The sequence below is a fragment of the Excalfactoria chinensis genome, chromosome 2 (genome assembly GCF_039878825.1).
Source record: "Excalfactoria chinensis isolate bCotChi1 chromosome 2, bCotChi1.hap2, whole genome shotgun sequence".
Classification (NCBI taxonomy): domain Eukaryota; kingdom Metazoa; phylum Chordata; class Aves; order Galliformes; family Phasianidae; genus Excalfactoria; species Excalfactoria chinensis.
The window spans coordinates 10,630,294-10,642,718 of record NC_092826.1 but is presented as its reverse complement, the minus strand read 5'-3'; the positions used below and the strand labels follow the sequence as shown (position 1 = coordinate 10,642,718).

The following is a 12,425-nucleotide window of genomic DNA, read 5'->3' as shown; positions in this document are numbered from 1 at the left end:
TCGCGCAGAGAGGCGCGGGATGATGAGGCGGTTCCGCCGGTCACTCCGCCCCGCTGCCTCCGTCAGGCCTCGGCGGCGGGGACGAGGTGAGCTGCCGGTGCCCTGGGGCAGCGCGGGGGGCCCAGCTGTTTGGTTTGGGGACGGGGGGCGAGGGGGAGGGCTGGGAAGCGGGGCTCGCTGCCGTTTCTCTCGGGCGCTGTGTGAGGGTCTCCTGTGGTAGGTGGTCAGCCGTGTGTCCAGGAGCAGCGCTGCTGCTGGAGGTTGGTGCTCACAGGGTTGTACGGGTTGGAAGGGACCTCTGGGGATCATCCAGTCAACCCCCTGTTAAAGCAGCCTCCTACAGGAGCTTGCACAGCGTAACGTCCTGATGGGTTTTGAATGTGTCCACAAAGGGGTATTCCACAGCCCCTCTGGGCAGCCTGTGCCTGTGCTTCTTACTTCTTACTCAAGTAGGTAGTGATAGGACAAAGGGGAATGGGTTTTAAGCTCAAGGATGGAGGGTTTGGGTTGGATATCGGGGAAGTTCTTTGCAGAGGGAGTGGTGAGGTGCTGGCACAGGCTGCCCAGAGGGGCTGTGGATGCTCCATCTCTGGAGATGTTCAAGACCAGGTTGGATGGAGCCCTGAGCAACCTGACCTAGTGCTGGATCTGGAGGTTGGTGTCCCTGTGTGTGGCAAGGAGGTTGGAACGTGATGAACATTGGGGTCTCTTCCATCCCAAGCCATTCTAGGATTCTGTGGTTCTATGACTATTGGATTGTTTTTGTCAAAAGAAAAAAAAACAAACAGCTGCCTTTCTACTCTCACTTGGTCTCTTTTTCAGATCAGTTTGCCTCATTATATTTTCCAGAAGTGAGGTGTAAACAGCAACAACAGTGTTGTCTGAGTGTGCTTAAGTTGCCTTCCAAAAGTCGCCTTGAGATGTCTAACTCCCAGTGCAGTGGTGTGATCTAACAGTATAAACGACAACTGTAGCTCCCATATCGTTTGGTCAGTGCTTCCACAAATACAAAGAGAATGCAGAAACCTGTTTAATTTTTCACTACTTCTTTGTTTCTCCCCCCACCCCCGTGCCCCAGATTCTTGTATTTCAGGGTTTATCTGTGAAATTTTCCTAAAAGAACAGCAAGCTTGCTCAATCAGTGAGATTTACCAAGCTTGGGATCATAGGGGTTCTTACAAAAAGTTTTGGTGAGATGGCAAACAACTGCTTAAAAAAACAGCAACTAACCATAACAGCTTAAAGCATTAATTATTAAATATTAAGAGCATTTCTATTTCAGCTTTCAAAGAGGTCTGTAAGGAACTTTTTGCATGTCTCCTGCTGTCAGTTTGACAGTCTCTGAAGGTTACAATTGCTGTCTTTTGACAGGGAGAGCGTGAGCTGAGCCAGCTGGAGTAAGTGTTGAAGCCTTCTGCCTCCTGTCTGGCAAGATGCTTGTTGAGGAGCGGGAGAGAGGAAAGCAGTTCATATGTAATAAAAAGTTCGAGGTGTGGTGAATGTGGTCAATATTAATTAAAAGTTGTCGTATACCCATGACCTAAAAACAGTGTCATAAACAATAGTCTTGAGTGTAGCCAAGCACATTTTTGAAGCAGAAAAGAAAAGAAAAAGATGCAAAGAGAAGACAGTGTGACAGCAGGTGTTCAGGTCTTATCATTTGCATGATCGTGAGGAACATGGCAATGTTGTTCACATTAGGATGAGTGCAAAAGTTAATTATGGAATCCCAGGGTAAGTAGTAGAGGGAGATGCCAGTATGAAAGGCTTGGGGCAAAGCTTTGTCCTTGCTGTTTTGATGTTTTGCATATCTCTGTTGGATTTTGGCCTTTCACAGGCTATTGTTCATACAGCAACTCATTCTCTTGTCATTTTGTGTATTGTTTTGATAAAATTTCTACTATAAATCAGTTTTGGTTGTGGGTTCTTTTCTCTCCCTGCTTCCCAGTATGATCTCAGCATAATTGTTGAAAATCCTAGTTACTATTTACATAAATGATGGAGTATTTTGGTCTGCACAAGATTTGCTTTTATATATAACTGTGTATTTGAAGCTCAGCGGAATTTCTTATCTCCTGGAACATAAAGTATAAAACTCTGCACACCAGATCCTTGTTTCTTAGAGCACCTACATGTTATCCAAGCAGGTTATGGTAAAGCATAGAGGAGAAAGACCAGAAGTTGAAATGCTTGGGAGGAAACCACCAGCTGATGTGAACAGCACAGAGAAGGACAGTGTAAGCAAAGCCACTCGAAAGTTGTGTTAACAACAGAGAAGCAACTAATGTCAGGTTGTGGGTCTTTATCAGAGAGGACAGTGGTAGGAAAGACAAATGTGATTCTTCTGTGGCCCAATGCTGTGCTAGTGGAACATTGCTTCTAACAACGAAGTTTGTGACAACTATGGGGAAAGTAGGCACCACAAATTAGGTGGGCTTTGATTAAAAATGATGTAAGATGATTTACTGTTAAATGCATTATTAGAGAAGTTGCCCCTTTTTTTCCAAGCAATAGCTGTTGTAATAGGCTTGTAGTTGGAGGGGCTGAATTTGATGTGAAAAGTCATAGTTCTTGTTAGCCAAGCTGATAACTTGTCTAGAAAACAAGCAAACTGTTGGGGACGTGGACTTTTTTTTGGATCTGAAGTTAGCTTGAAAATTACTGCTCAACATCTATGAGGTTTTGCAATAGAAATATGCAGGTGAAAACTGCAGGTTGCTTTCTGTGGTGCAGTTGAGCTTAATATTGAATAAGAAGGATAAAAAAACCTTTGGTGAATTGCAGTACCAGTTACACTTAGGACAAGGGGGAATGGTTTTTAAACTAAGTCAGGGGAGGTTTACATTAGATATTAGGAGGAAGTTTTTCACTCAGAGGTGGTGACGCCCTGGAACAGGTTGCCCAAGGAGGCTGTGGATGCCCCATCCCTGGACGCATTTAAGGCCAGGCTGGATATGGCTCTGGGCAGCCTGGTCTGGTGGTTGGTGACCCTGTACATAGCAGGGGGTTGAAACCAGATGGCCATTGTGATCCTTTTCAACCCAGGCCTTTGTATGATTCTTTGGTTCATCCTTGCTCTCTGATGTTTCAGTGGTCCTGTTAACTGTGCTTAATTGTTAGCTATCTGCAGTTTGGTTTTCTCCCCAAAATTCTTTGGATGTAAATTGCATTCAAAATGTTTTGTCTCTTATTTCTAGAGTACCAATTCCAAGATGCAGAGGGGTACAAGGATCTCATTCAGCTCTGTGAATTCGTCTCTCTCATCTCTGAAAAACTGTCAGTCTTACATAAATACTGGAATGGATATTGCTACCCACGTTGCCCTTGACCTGGTGGAAAATTTCAGTAAGTAATTCCTCTGAGTATATTCTTTTGTATTGCATCCTGAATTAATCCTGGGCCTGCATAGTTTGATTTATTTATAATCATTTGTCTTCATTGTGGGATCTGTTGCTCTTCTGGCTTTACAGAGTGTTTTCATTCCAGTCACCTAATTGTCTTCAATAACAAATTCAATGAAAATAGAATTACCAAGCAAACATTGTCCCAGCTTTTGTAACACCCAAGACTAATTTCATTCTGGTGCTCATTATCCTACTACTTTGTAAAAACTTCAGTATTGCTGTACAAGATGTAGAAGACCTCTTAAGGTGAATAAAACCACTTTTCTTTCTAATACTGCTTCCTTGTGTGTGTTTTATTTAATGTTTAGGGCAAGACTTTAGAAATGCTATTGATTTTGAGTACAGAGCTTGAGACGCTTGTTAAGGGATGCAACTTTTTAAAATGCTGTCTTGTTTCCCTGATGAGAGACAGGCTCTTCAAGGGTGCTTCAATTTGGAAGTGTACAAACTAGAGTACCTTCAGTCTCTCATCTCTTGTAACGGTCTTGTCATTTCTATTTCACAGTAGCAGATGCAGTTCAAAGCTACTTTTTCAAAGACCGATATTGTCTATGAATGCCTCCCTCCCATTTCTCTCCTTAGATTTATGATAATGTCTTCACTGGGGAGAAAGGAGGGAAAAAAAAAGGCAAAACTTTACAGCTCCTAAACTCAAAAACCTATTATCATGAGTGCGGTATGAGAGTCCTCAAAGAAAATAATAGTCATTCATTACAATCTTGCATTTAACTGAACCAAGGTTTATGTACAGTCAGAATGAATGCTTCTTTGTCTGGTGCGATAGTTCTCTCTCCTTTTTATCCATGTTGCTATCAGAGACAATTTATGTGCTGTTTCCGAATGGAAACTTGTCTTAATGGACTGCTGGGGATTCCCTTTGTAGTAAAACGGGTATAGCCAGTTCTGTACCTCTCTGCTTGTGCAGCCACTGCCTCTCCTACCTTGCCATAAGCTTCATATCCATTGCGTTCACATTTGGAGGGGTGAAAGGCAACTTAAGCTTCACAGTGCAGGTTTGCTCTGAAGGTCTCTGCATTATACTCCTAGTAAATTTCATCGTCTTTCTCTGTCATGTGCTTCTTGCCTATTAGCCCCCATTTACATTCTTGAAGTTGTTTTGCCCAGTTCATTCAGCAACCAAAAGAGCTTTACTTAATACATTGTCCAGAGGTAAAATTACTCTTGATGCAATTGGTATGGTCATTGTTACTGTTGAATTATATCATGCGACTGGATAATAGCTTCTAGATCATAACGTTCATTTTATTTTAGCAGGGGTAGCATCCTTTAGAGTCTAGGATTATAAAATAAGTCCTTTTAATGTGCTGATATTGTTGAATATAGTCCATCCCATTCTATACAGTAAAGCTATCACAGACTTGCATTTGAAGTTTAAAGACTGAATAGTTTAAACATGGTCCGGTGTTATGATGTTAACTTTTCACTTACAGTAATTGTCTTCTTCACTCCTTTTCGTAGCTGATTTATGTGCATGTGAACATGGAACAAACAAATAAGCAAAGCTCCCTCACTTCTCTTTTGCAAGGTTTGGTTTCCTGCTTAGCTTTCATCTTTTGAGGCTAAGTGTTCATTTAATTTTGAAATAGCTTTTGATAATATATTTCTGCATTCTTGTTTCTATCCTGTTTGCAGTTTAATTTCCAGCTTCTGACAGGTTTCCTTGCTAGGCTTTGTAGTGTCAAAGAATTCTGTTGTGATTCTTATTTTATTTTAGAAGCATTGTTGCTGTGAAGGTATCTTGTTCCTTTGGAACTTCACCTTATGCAGCTACTTTTTGGGGGTAGCACTGGACTAAAATTGTCTTAGGAAGGACGTGAGAGAAGTTGCATTTACATGTGAAGGCACGCAAAGTTTGTGCAGCAAATGATGGCTGTTTCTCCTCTCAATTGCTACTATCCAAGAGCCTGATTCTGAAATCATTTGCTGGTAAGCGTACTTACTAAATATCACACAGTAGTGTTTGCTGGCCTAGCCAGTGTTTAATGCAGTAATATGAAGGGACCTCCCATAAGTGCAGCAGCTAGTAAATTAGGTTGTTTTGCTTTGTTTTTTAAGGTCTAACTGGATCTCTCTTAGATTGTAGTAGTAGATTTGCTCTGCTGTTGAATTTGAGATGATTTGTAAGCTGCAAACACAATAAATCTTTTATTTGCCCCACAAAAAAAATAAAGGATGATTCATGAAGGAGCCTTCAGAGCTCTAAAATAAAAATAGTATAGAGAAGAAATATCAATTAACAAGCCAGTTTTGAGTGTTTCCCTGTTAAGTAAGAGTAACTTACTGCATTCTAACGCTGTAGGGCTGGAGAATGCTATTTGCCTTCTGACACACTTAGTGAGAAAGCATAACGAGAATACTTCTGAAGAACGTAGAAAGAAAAGTTTGGTGTTTCAGTACATCTGTATGCACATAAGTTATAAAGCAGCCGCATGACTGCTCAAGTGGAGTGAAAGTCAGAGCTCACTAGGGGGCAGGCGAGGATAGGAAGTAAGCAGCCCTGCCATTAAAGTTCCGAAAAGCACTGGAAAGAAACTCCTTCCTTTACTTCTCTGTTGATCTGGCCGGGATCCCTGAGTAGCCTCAAGCCGTCTCCAGTTAAACCATCCAGAGAACAAAGAACTCTTCTTACAGTGGTTATGGAAGCTATAAAAACCTCTCAGAACTATTGTGAACTTAAGCTATTTAAACAGATGGTGCTAGTGTTAGGTAGAATAAAGAGGGAGTAGATCTGCTTCTTAGGTCAGGAAGCCCAGAGGGCTGCTGATAGGAAGAGGTGCCAACCTGTGGGCAAGAACTGGCTCCAGATATTCCATGATTTTTAGTAACCTACAGTAACCTTTCTTCAGAGGATCTCAGATGCTTTGCAAACACGGGCAAAGCCTCTCAGCTATGGGGGAGGTAAATAATGGTTACAGGGATTACTCTGCCACTGTTAAAGTGAAAATCTTTGGGTGAATAAAGGCTGCTATGTAGAAACATTGAAACTTTAATAATCCAGAAGGGAATTGAAAAGAGCAGGAAAAAAGAAGCCCAACTAGAAAATATAGAGAAGAGCTTTGAGTTGGACATCAGGGACATCAGATTGAATTGCTAACTTGTGGATAAATACAATGGATTTTTCATGCCTTTATGTTGACGTGTGCTTTGAAAGTTTCAGAACAAAATCAAGCACTGAGTTTTCATTTGAATAGAAATTTCCTTTGGAGAATTCCACCTATTGAAATGAAATTATCCTTTCTCTTAGCATCATATTTCCCTTTAGGAAGCTGCCATCTTCCTTCCTACTGACTCACTTCAGTCCTTTTGAAATGGATTTTATCTGTTTCTGGATGAAGGTGGCATGGCTGCAAGCCAGTGCGCATACTGATGCTCTGTTGCTGTAGTTGAACTTAGTCTCAAAGATGTGATAAAAACTGCAGTAAATATCAGTGTGAGAAATCTAGAAAAGTGAGGGAATCAGTTTAACTGATAGAAATAACAGCTGAAATGACTTTGAAGATGTAAAGATTTGTAGCATTTCATCATGTTTCTGCATTTTGAAATGTGGGAGGGAAAGTACCAGTCAATCTAATCCCCTGCAGACTGGGATGAGTTAATTTTACTTCTTTCTGCACAATATTAGTCCTAATAAAACCAGGACACAGGACTATTGGAAGGATTTAACATCCCAAATTTCTAAGCAGGTTCAGTCATCTCATTCATATGATTGTCTTGACATCTGCTTGCTGTCCACAGTAGTAAGTTTAAAGTGACTTCTGTCCATGTAACCATTTATATTGTCTATAGAACCTATTTTCCTATAACTTATGTATTTCTAAATTTAATCTCCATCTCTTGTTTGAGCTTTAGTAATGCGACTGAAAAAAGAGCCCCTGCACACCACGGACGGCTATTTGCACTGGTCGTTTCACTTCTGTAAATGGCTCAACTGTCTTTACCTAAACTCAGAATCTTCTGTAGAGGTAGAAATACTGGATACATGGAAATATAAAGATAGGTTTTCTCTGTATTTTTGAATTGGTATAACGTGCTGTATGTATTGACTAATGTGCTCATCATGATATGAATGTGCCATCACAGAGACAGGTATCAATTCCCAGTTCTGCTTGGAGGATTTGGATGTGAATTCTGCCTGTTTGCTGTGGATGGTGTTTTATCTGTCTCTTTGAAAGCAGGAGAACTTTATCAATAATATGGGACTATGAAGTATGCAGAGTTATAGGTATCAGAAGAAAGACAACTAATTCATCGTCGTCTCCTGGCTTCCTGCCCAGCACTTGGCTATTTAAATGGGTAATTGGGGGGTAATTGCTTTTGTCTCTGGTCTGGAGCCAAAGCCTTATGGAACTGAAAGGAATGGCCAAAACAAATTGGAAAATAATTGGAGGGACAGGAGAGTATACTAACTATGGGCAAGATGATAAGTATAGATAAGCATAAAGTGTCTAAAAAGCATTTTGAAGCATTAGCACGTAGGGTTTTGCCTAATTATATGAATGGATTTTCAAGTAGACAGCAAGGTAATTCCTTAATATCTAGAACTTTCCTCCAAGTACACATTGCATTCCCATGGTAAAATGCTGAGGCCCTGGACTGTAGATTAAGTGGGTGCAAAGCAGTTATTCCACCTGAACTCTAATTTACATATCAGGAAAAGAATGAGCTACTTCTTTTTTTTCACTCAAAAACTTGCTTTACAGTGTCATGGCCAGCTGCTGATACGGCTGCCCACCATCTGTCTAACACAGCAGTGATCTTCCTGTCACAACGTCAGCATCTACGTGAGAGCTCCTCACTCCCATCCCCTCTGCTCTCTTCCTTCACACTTCGAAGGATTTTTCTGCTCACTGCTCTGTACGGGGCAGCCCTGTGGGACTTGCAGAGTGTCAGTGATAGTATGCTGTGGCATGTGCCCTGGATTGTTAGCCCTTTGCAGCTCTGGCTCTTTCTTCCTGCTTGTCTGCTCTGTTTCCTATTGCATAACCTGCTCCCTCTGCCAGAACAGCTTCCTTCTGCCCTGGCTGCTCATCCCATTTCCCTGTTTCCCTTTGCTTTCTGTGTACTTTAGTGTGCAATGGCCTCCTTTTACTGACAGCTTTCTGTTCATCAAAGTTCTACTTGTGTCTTGATTCCTGTTAAATACTAGTCTGAAAGTAGCTGGTAATGTAGGATCTTTTAAATGTGTGTTTAGATCTGTGAGATTTCCTACAGCACTTCAGTTTCTCCTGTTGCTGTCTTCAAGTGGTAAACAGGAATCACTCCAAACATTGCTGACACTTCTTGGTGCAGGAAGAAGTGTAGAGAATACAGACATACAGGTCAGCCTAGCATTGTAAAATTACTGGCAGCCTTTTAAGAGGCAGTTGATTCATAATGTTCTATGGAGCATTCACTATTTTTACATGCTGCATCTTCCTAAAGATGTTGCAGCCCCCTGTAACAGAGACCCGAAGATCAGAAGTTCATTCATCACTGAGAGCAGGGATCGTTTCTGTGGAGATTTCTCTGTCTTTGACCTGAACCTTCTGCTTGGAATAGTGCAAATTCCGTAATAAAGATGGAATGCCTGTCCGTGTTTAATTATATAACAGTTTGGTTCAGTTGTATCCTTTGTCCCTTTTTTTCTAGCTTGTTTTCCATTGAAAATTCACATGCAGTGACTCCTTCAGTGTCATAATGAGTCTTAACATTGGAGAAGTTCTTGTGTAGGAAGTGACCATGCTGTGTTTGTGTTGGGATCCAGAAGTGACATTTGTGCTCCTGAAATTCTCTTGCACTGTTAGTTTCCGTGGTGATAGAGATCATTCATAAAAATAAGCAAACCAAGGTATGTGTCCTTAGAAAAGGCTACAGTTTATTGACTAGAATGGCACTTTGCAATCTGCTTGATTAGGAGGTGACATGAAGGTCTGCTGAATGAGGAAATGAGCAGGGCTAAACTTTGACTTGTTATCCTATCTGTCCTTGGCCTGGGAAGATAAGCTGTGATATCATGTTTTCTCCTACATCCTACCTTTGCATGTGAATTGTGCTTTTGTCAGGCTGCTATCTGCCTGTGGCCTTGTAATGGACAAAACTTTGGTCTGTGTTCTAGGGACTGTGCGTGAGGTATCAGGTCTTGTTTTTCTCTTGCAAACTGCCATACGTGCCCATACATCTATTAAGACGCTCCTGGGAAGGAAATAGAAAACGATTTTATATACTGTGCAGGAGCAGTATTAGAATTGAGCAGTCTGTTACATCTTTACGGATGCAGAGCAGCAATCTTACCTGGATTTGAAATCCCCAAGACCTCAGTGCCTCAGTCTGTCCGAATTTACTTTGTCTTTAAGCTAGAGGAAATTCCAAGGAAGGGCTGTGAGATGTTTTTTTTCTTCGTGGAGAATGCAGCTGCAGTCTGACAAAGTCCATCATGGAGATTAATGGCTTTTCACTGGCAATTGCTTCAAAGAAAATCTTTTCTAGCTCTGTGAGAAAGTATGGTAGAAAATGGAGACCTGTGATCCATTAAGTTGAGCAACCTTCAGTGTGAGCCTCTACCAGAGGCTTTGCTGGAAGTTGTAAGAATTCCCCCACTGTAGAAAGCTGTTCCTTGGGGAAGTTTCTGACCCGGGGTATTTATCTTCCAGAAGCTGTTTGTTAACTAGTCTGCCTCAATGTTACACCAGTGTCTGTGGTACTAATTGGGAGCAAGAACAACACGGGCACTGAAATGACTCTTTTTTTCTTCTCTTGGGAAGGTTTTTTTCCCTGTTGTTTAAGGTATAATTGTATTTTTTGTGGTATTTGAGATAATACTGTATGGTTTATCTTTCCTTCAAATCTTTTTCTGAAAATTCATCCTGTAGGAAATATGTGTCCTATGTTATGTTGTGCTTTGTGGACTGTTTTGTATGTATATAATCTTTCAACCAGCAGTAAGAAAGATATGTGTGTTTTATTGAAGGTAAATGGTGTCACATATTGAAGTATTTCTTCTTCAAGCAATTTTATTGCTTGGAAACCGAAAGGACTGGCTGGGTTTTTGTATAGTAAGATTAAAAAATAAGTACATTTTATGCATTATGTTCTTCAGTCAGTGCCAATATTCCGGGAATATGGGTTCTTTTCTTTTTACCTTACTTTTGTGCCTCAGTAGTTGCAGTGGAAAAATGACTTCCAGCATTTATAGGCAGTGCTGATGATCCCATTGCTAGAATGCAGTTTGGTTCTGAAGGCTGTTCTGCAAAAAAGCTGTGTGAAAAATGTGAATTTAGAAATACGCCTTGTTCCAAAACCTGGTAAAGTATGACTTGTAATGAAAGATTTGAGCTGTTGTATATTTACCCTAAAACCACCCTGACCATAGTCTGTAATCTTACAGAGTGGGAAGAAATATATGGGCTTGTTATTATTTCCTGGCTGGAGTTTTCACTGTAAAAGGAATGCAGTGTGGTGAGGGGAAGGAGGCTGTTTTAAGCAGCAAGCTCCTGTCTCGTTACCTCTTTTTGCCTATTCTGTATCTGGAAGCTGAACGCATCCACCCATCTTTGTCTCTCAACGGAAAAAGAAAAAACCATTAGGTGGCAGCAAAGGCTTTCCTGAGCCCTTCCTGTTACTCATTCACCTGCTGTGGTTAGCTGTGTCTTTGCAGGACCTCATTCCTTCAGTGGATTTAGAGGTGTTGGTGCTGTATCATCATGCTCTTGCATTTAGTAATGCTAAGATATAAATGGAGGATGAAGGTTAAGAGTGGACAAAGATAATTAGTATTATCAGATCATACATTTTTAAAGCTCTCACGTTTGAGACCAACGTGAACTACCAGTCTGAGTTCCTGCATAGCACAGATCTTTGCATTTTATCCAATTATTCTTGTGTGAAGCTGGTATGCTGTGGTTGAACTGGTGAGCATTGTTCAGAGTGAAATCCAATCTCGATTTAAAGCTAGCTGGGTAACTGTCCTCAGTGCATTCCAGTGGAGCTGTGTTATCCCAGCAGCTTGCACCTGAGCAGAAGGTCTTGCCTGGGACAGTCTTATTTTAGTCAGAAAACCGCAATTTTTAATTCTTAGGTTTCAGCAGGTGTTTTTCTAGCGGTGTCTGTTTTCAAGTAAATACATGCACATGTATGTTTGTACTACTAATACAGTAGTAGTACATATCTAGTAATATGTATTACTAACAGGGTGAGTAATTTTCTCCCCCAAAGGTCACAATGAGTTTGGAGTTACCTGGTTGGTTACCTCATGTACCCGTAGTCACTATAAATTTCTCTGTGTCTTAGACTCCATAAATTCTCAGGAGTTTGCAGGAGAGATCTTAAGTGGGATTTAAATGCTGTATAGACCTTTTTGCATACCCTCTGCCCACCAGTGATGTTAACCTTGAGAGAATGAGTGAGTTTACTGCTGTAAGTTATATGCTTGAAATTGCTGGGTGAGGTTCTTTGGCCTCTACTATGCATGAGATCAGAATAGATGATCCTAATGGTCTGTTCCAGCTTCAAAATAGTATGAAATACTGGAGAGGTCTTGTGTGGGCTTCTTAGCACAAAGATAAATCAACCTCTTTGAACAAAAGCCAGAGAGGAATATTTTATCTGAATAATTTACTGTATGAAAATATTCTCTGTAGTATATTAATCTGTCATTTTCTTATCGTCATATTTCTGCCACTGAAATATGGCAATAAGAAAATACAGCTAGATTCTTTTTTAAATGTAGAGGCATACAGTATATATAGAAAATAGTGTGGGCTTTGAAAAACCCACTCTGAAAGCTTTATAATTTGTATCAGTTTGAGTAGATCTGAATTTTATTTTCAGTGATCTAATTGTCTGCCTAATTAACTAGGCAGGGTGGAAGAACCCATGAGAGTTTCAATACGTATATATGTATACGTATATATATATGTGTGTGTGTGTGTGTGTGGTTGTCAACATTCAGCAGGATCAAGTAAATAAATAAATTATATTTCTATTTTCTTGATTCTGTCATTAGGGAAAGGCTTATCTAAGTTA

General features: G+C 40.6%; 1 protein-coding gene across 3 annotated transcripts in view; it reads left to right on the top strand.

The window, feature by feature from the left end:
- The first annotated feature begins 3 nt into the window (after positions 1-3).
- NSMCE2 (NSE2 (MMS21) homolog, SMC5-SMC6 complex SUMO ligase) overlaps positions 4-12,425 on the top strand; it is a 127,194-nt gene continuing 114,772 nt past the window's right edge. Inside the window, exons 1-2 of one of the 3 annotated variants that reach the window (XM_072328938.1) lie at positions 4-86; positions 3,198-3,345. In XM_072328938.1, the coding sequence (XP_072185039.1) occupies positions 3,213-3,345 (133 nt within the window). In that variant the 5' untranslated portion in view covers positions 4-86; positions 3,198-3,212. Of the gene's footprint in view, positions 87-1,369; positions 1,491-3,197; positions 3,346-12,425 lie in introns of those variants that run through there. The other 2 variants (XM_072328939.1, XM_072328937.1) reach the window with 2 other exon arrangements.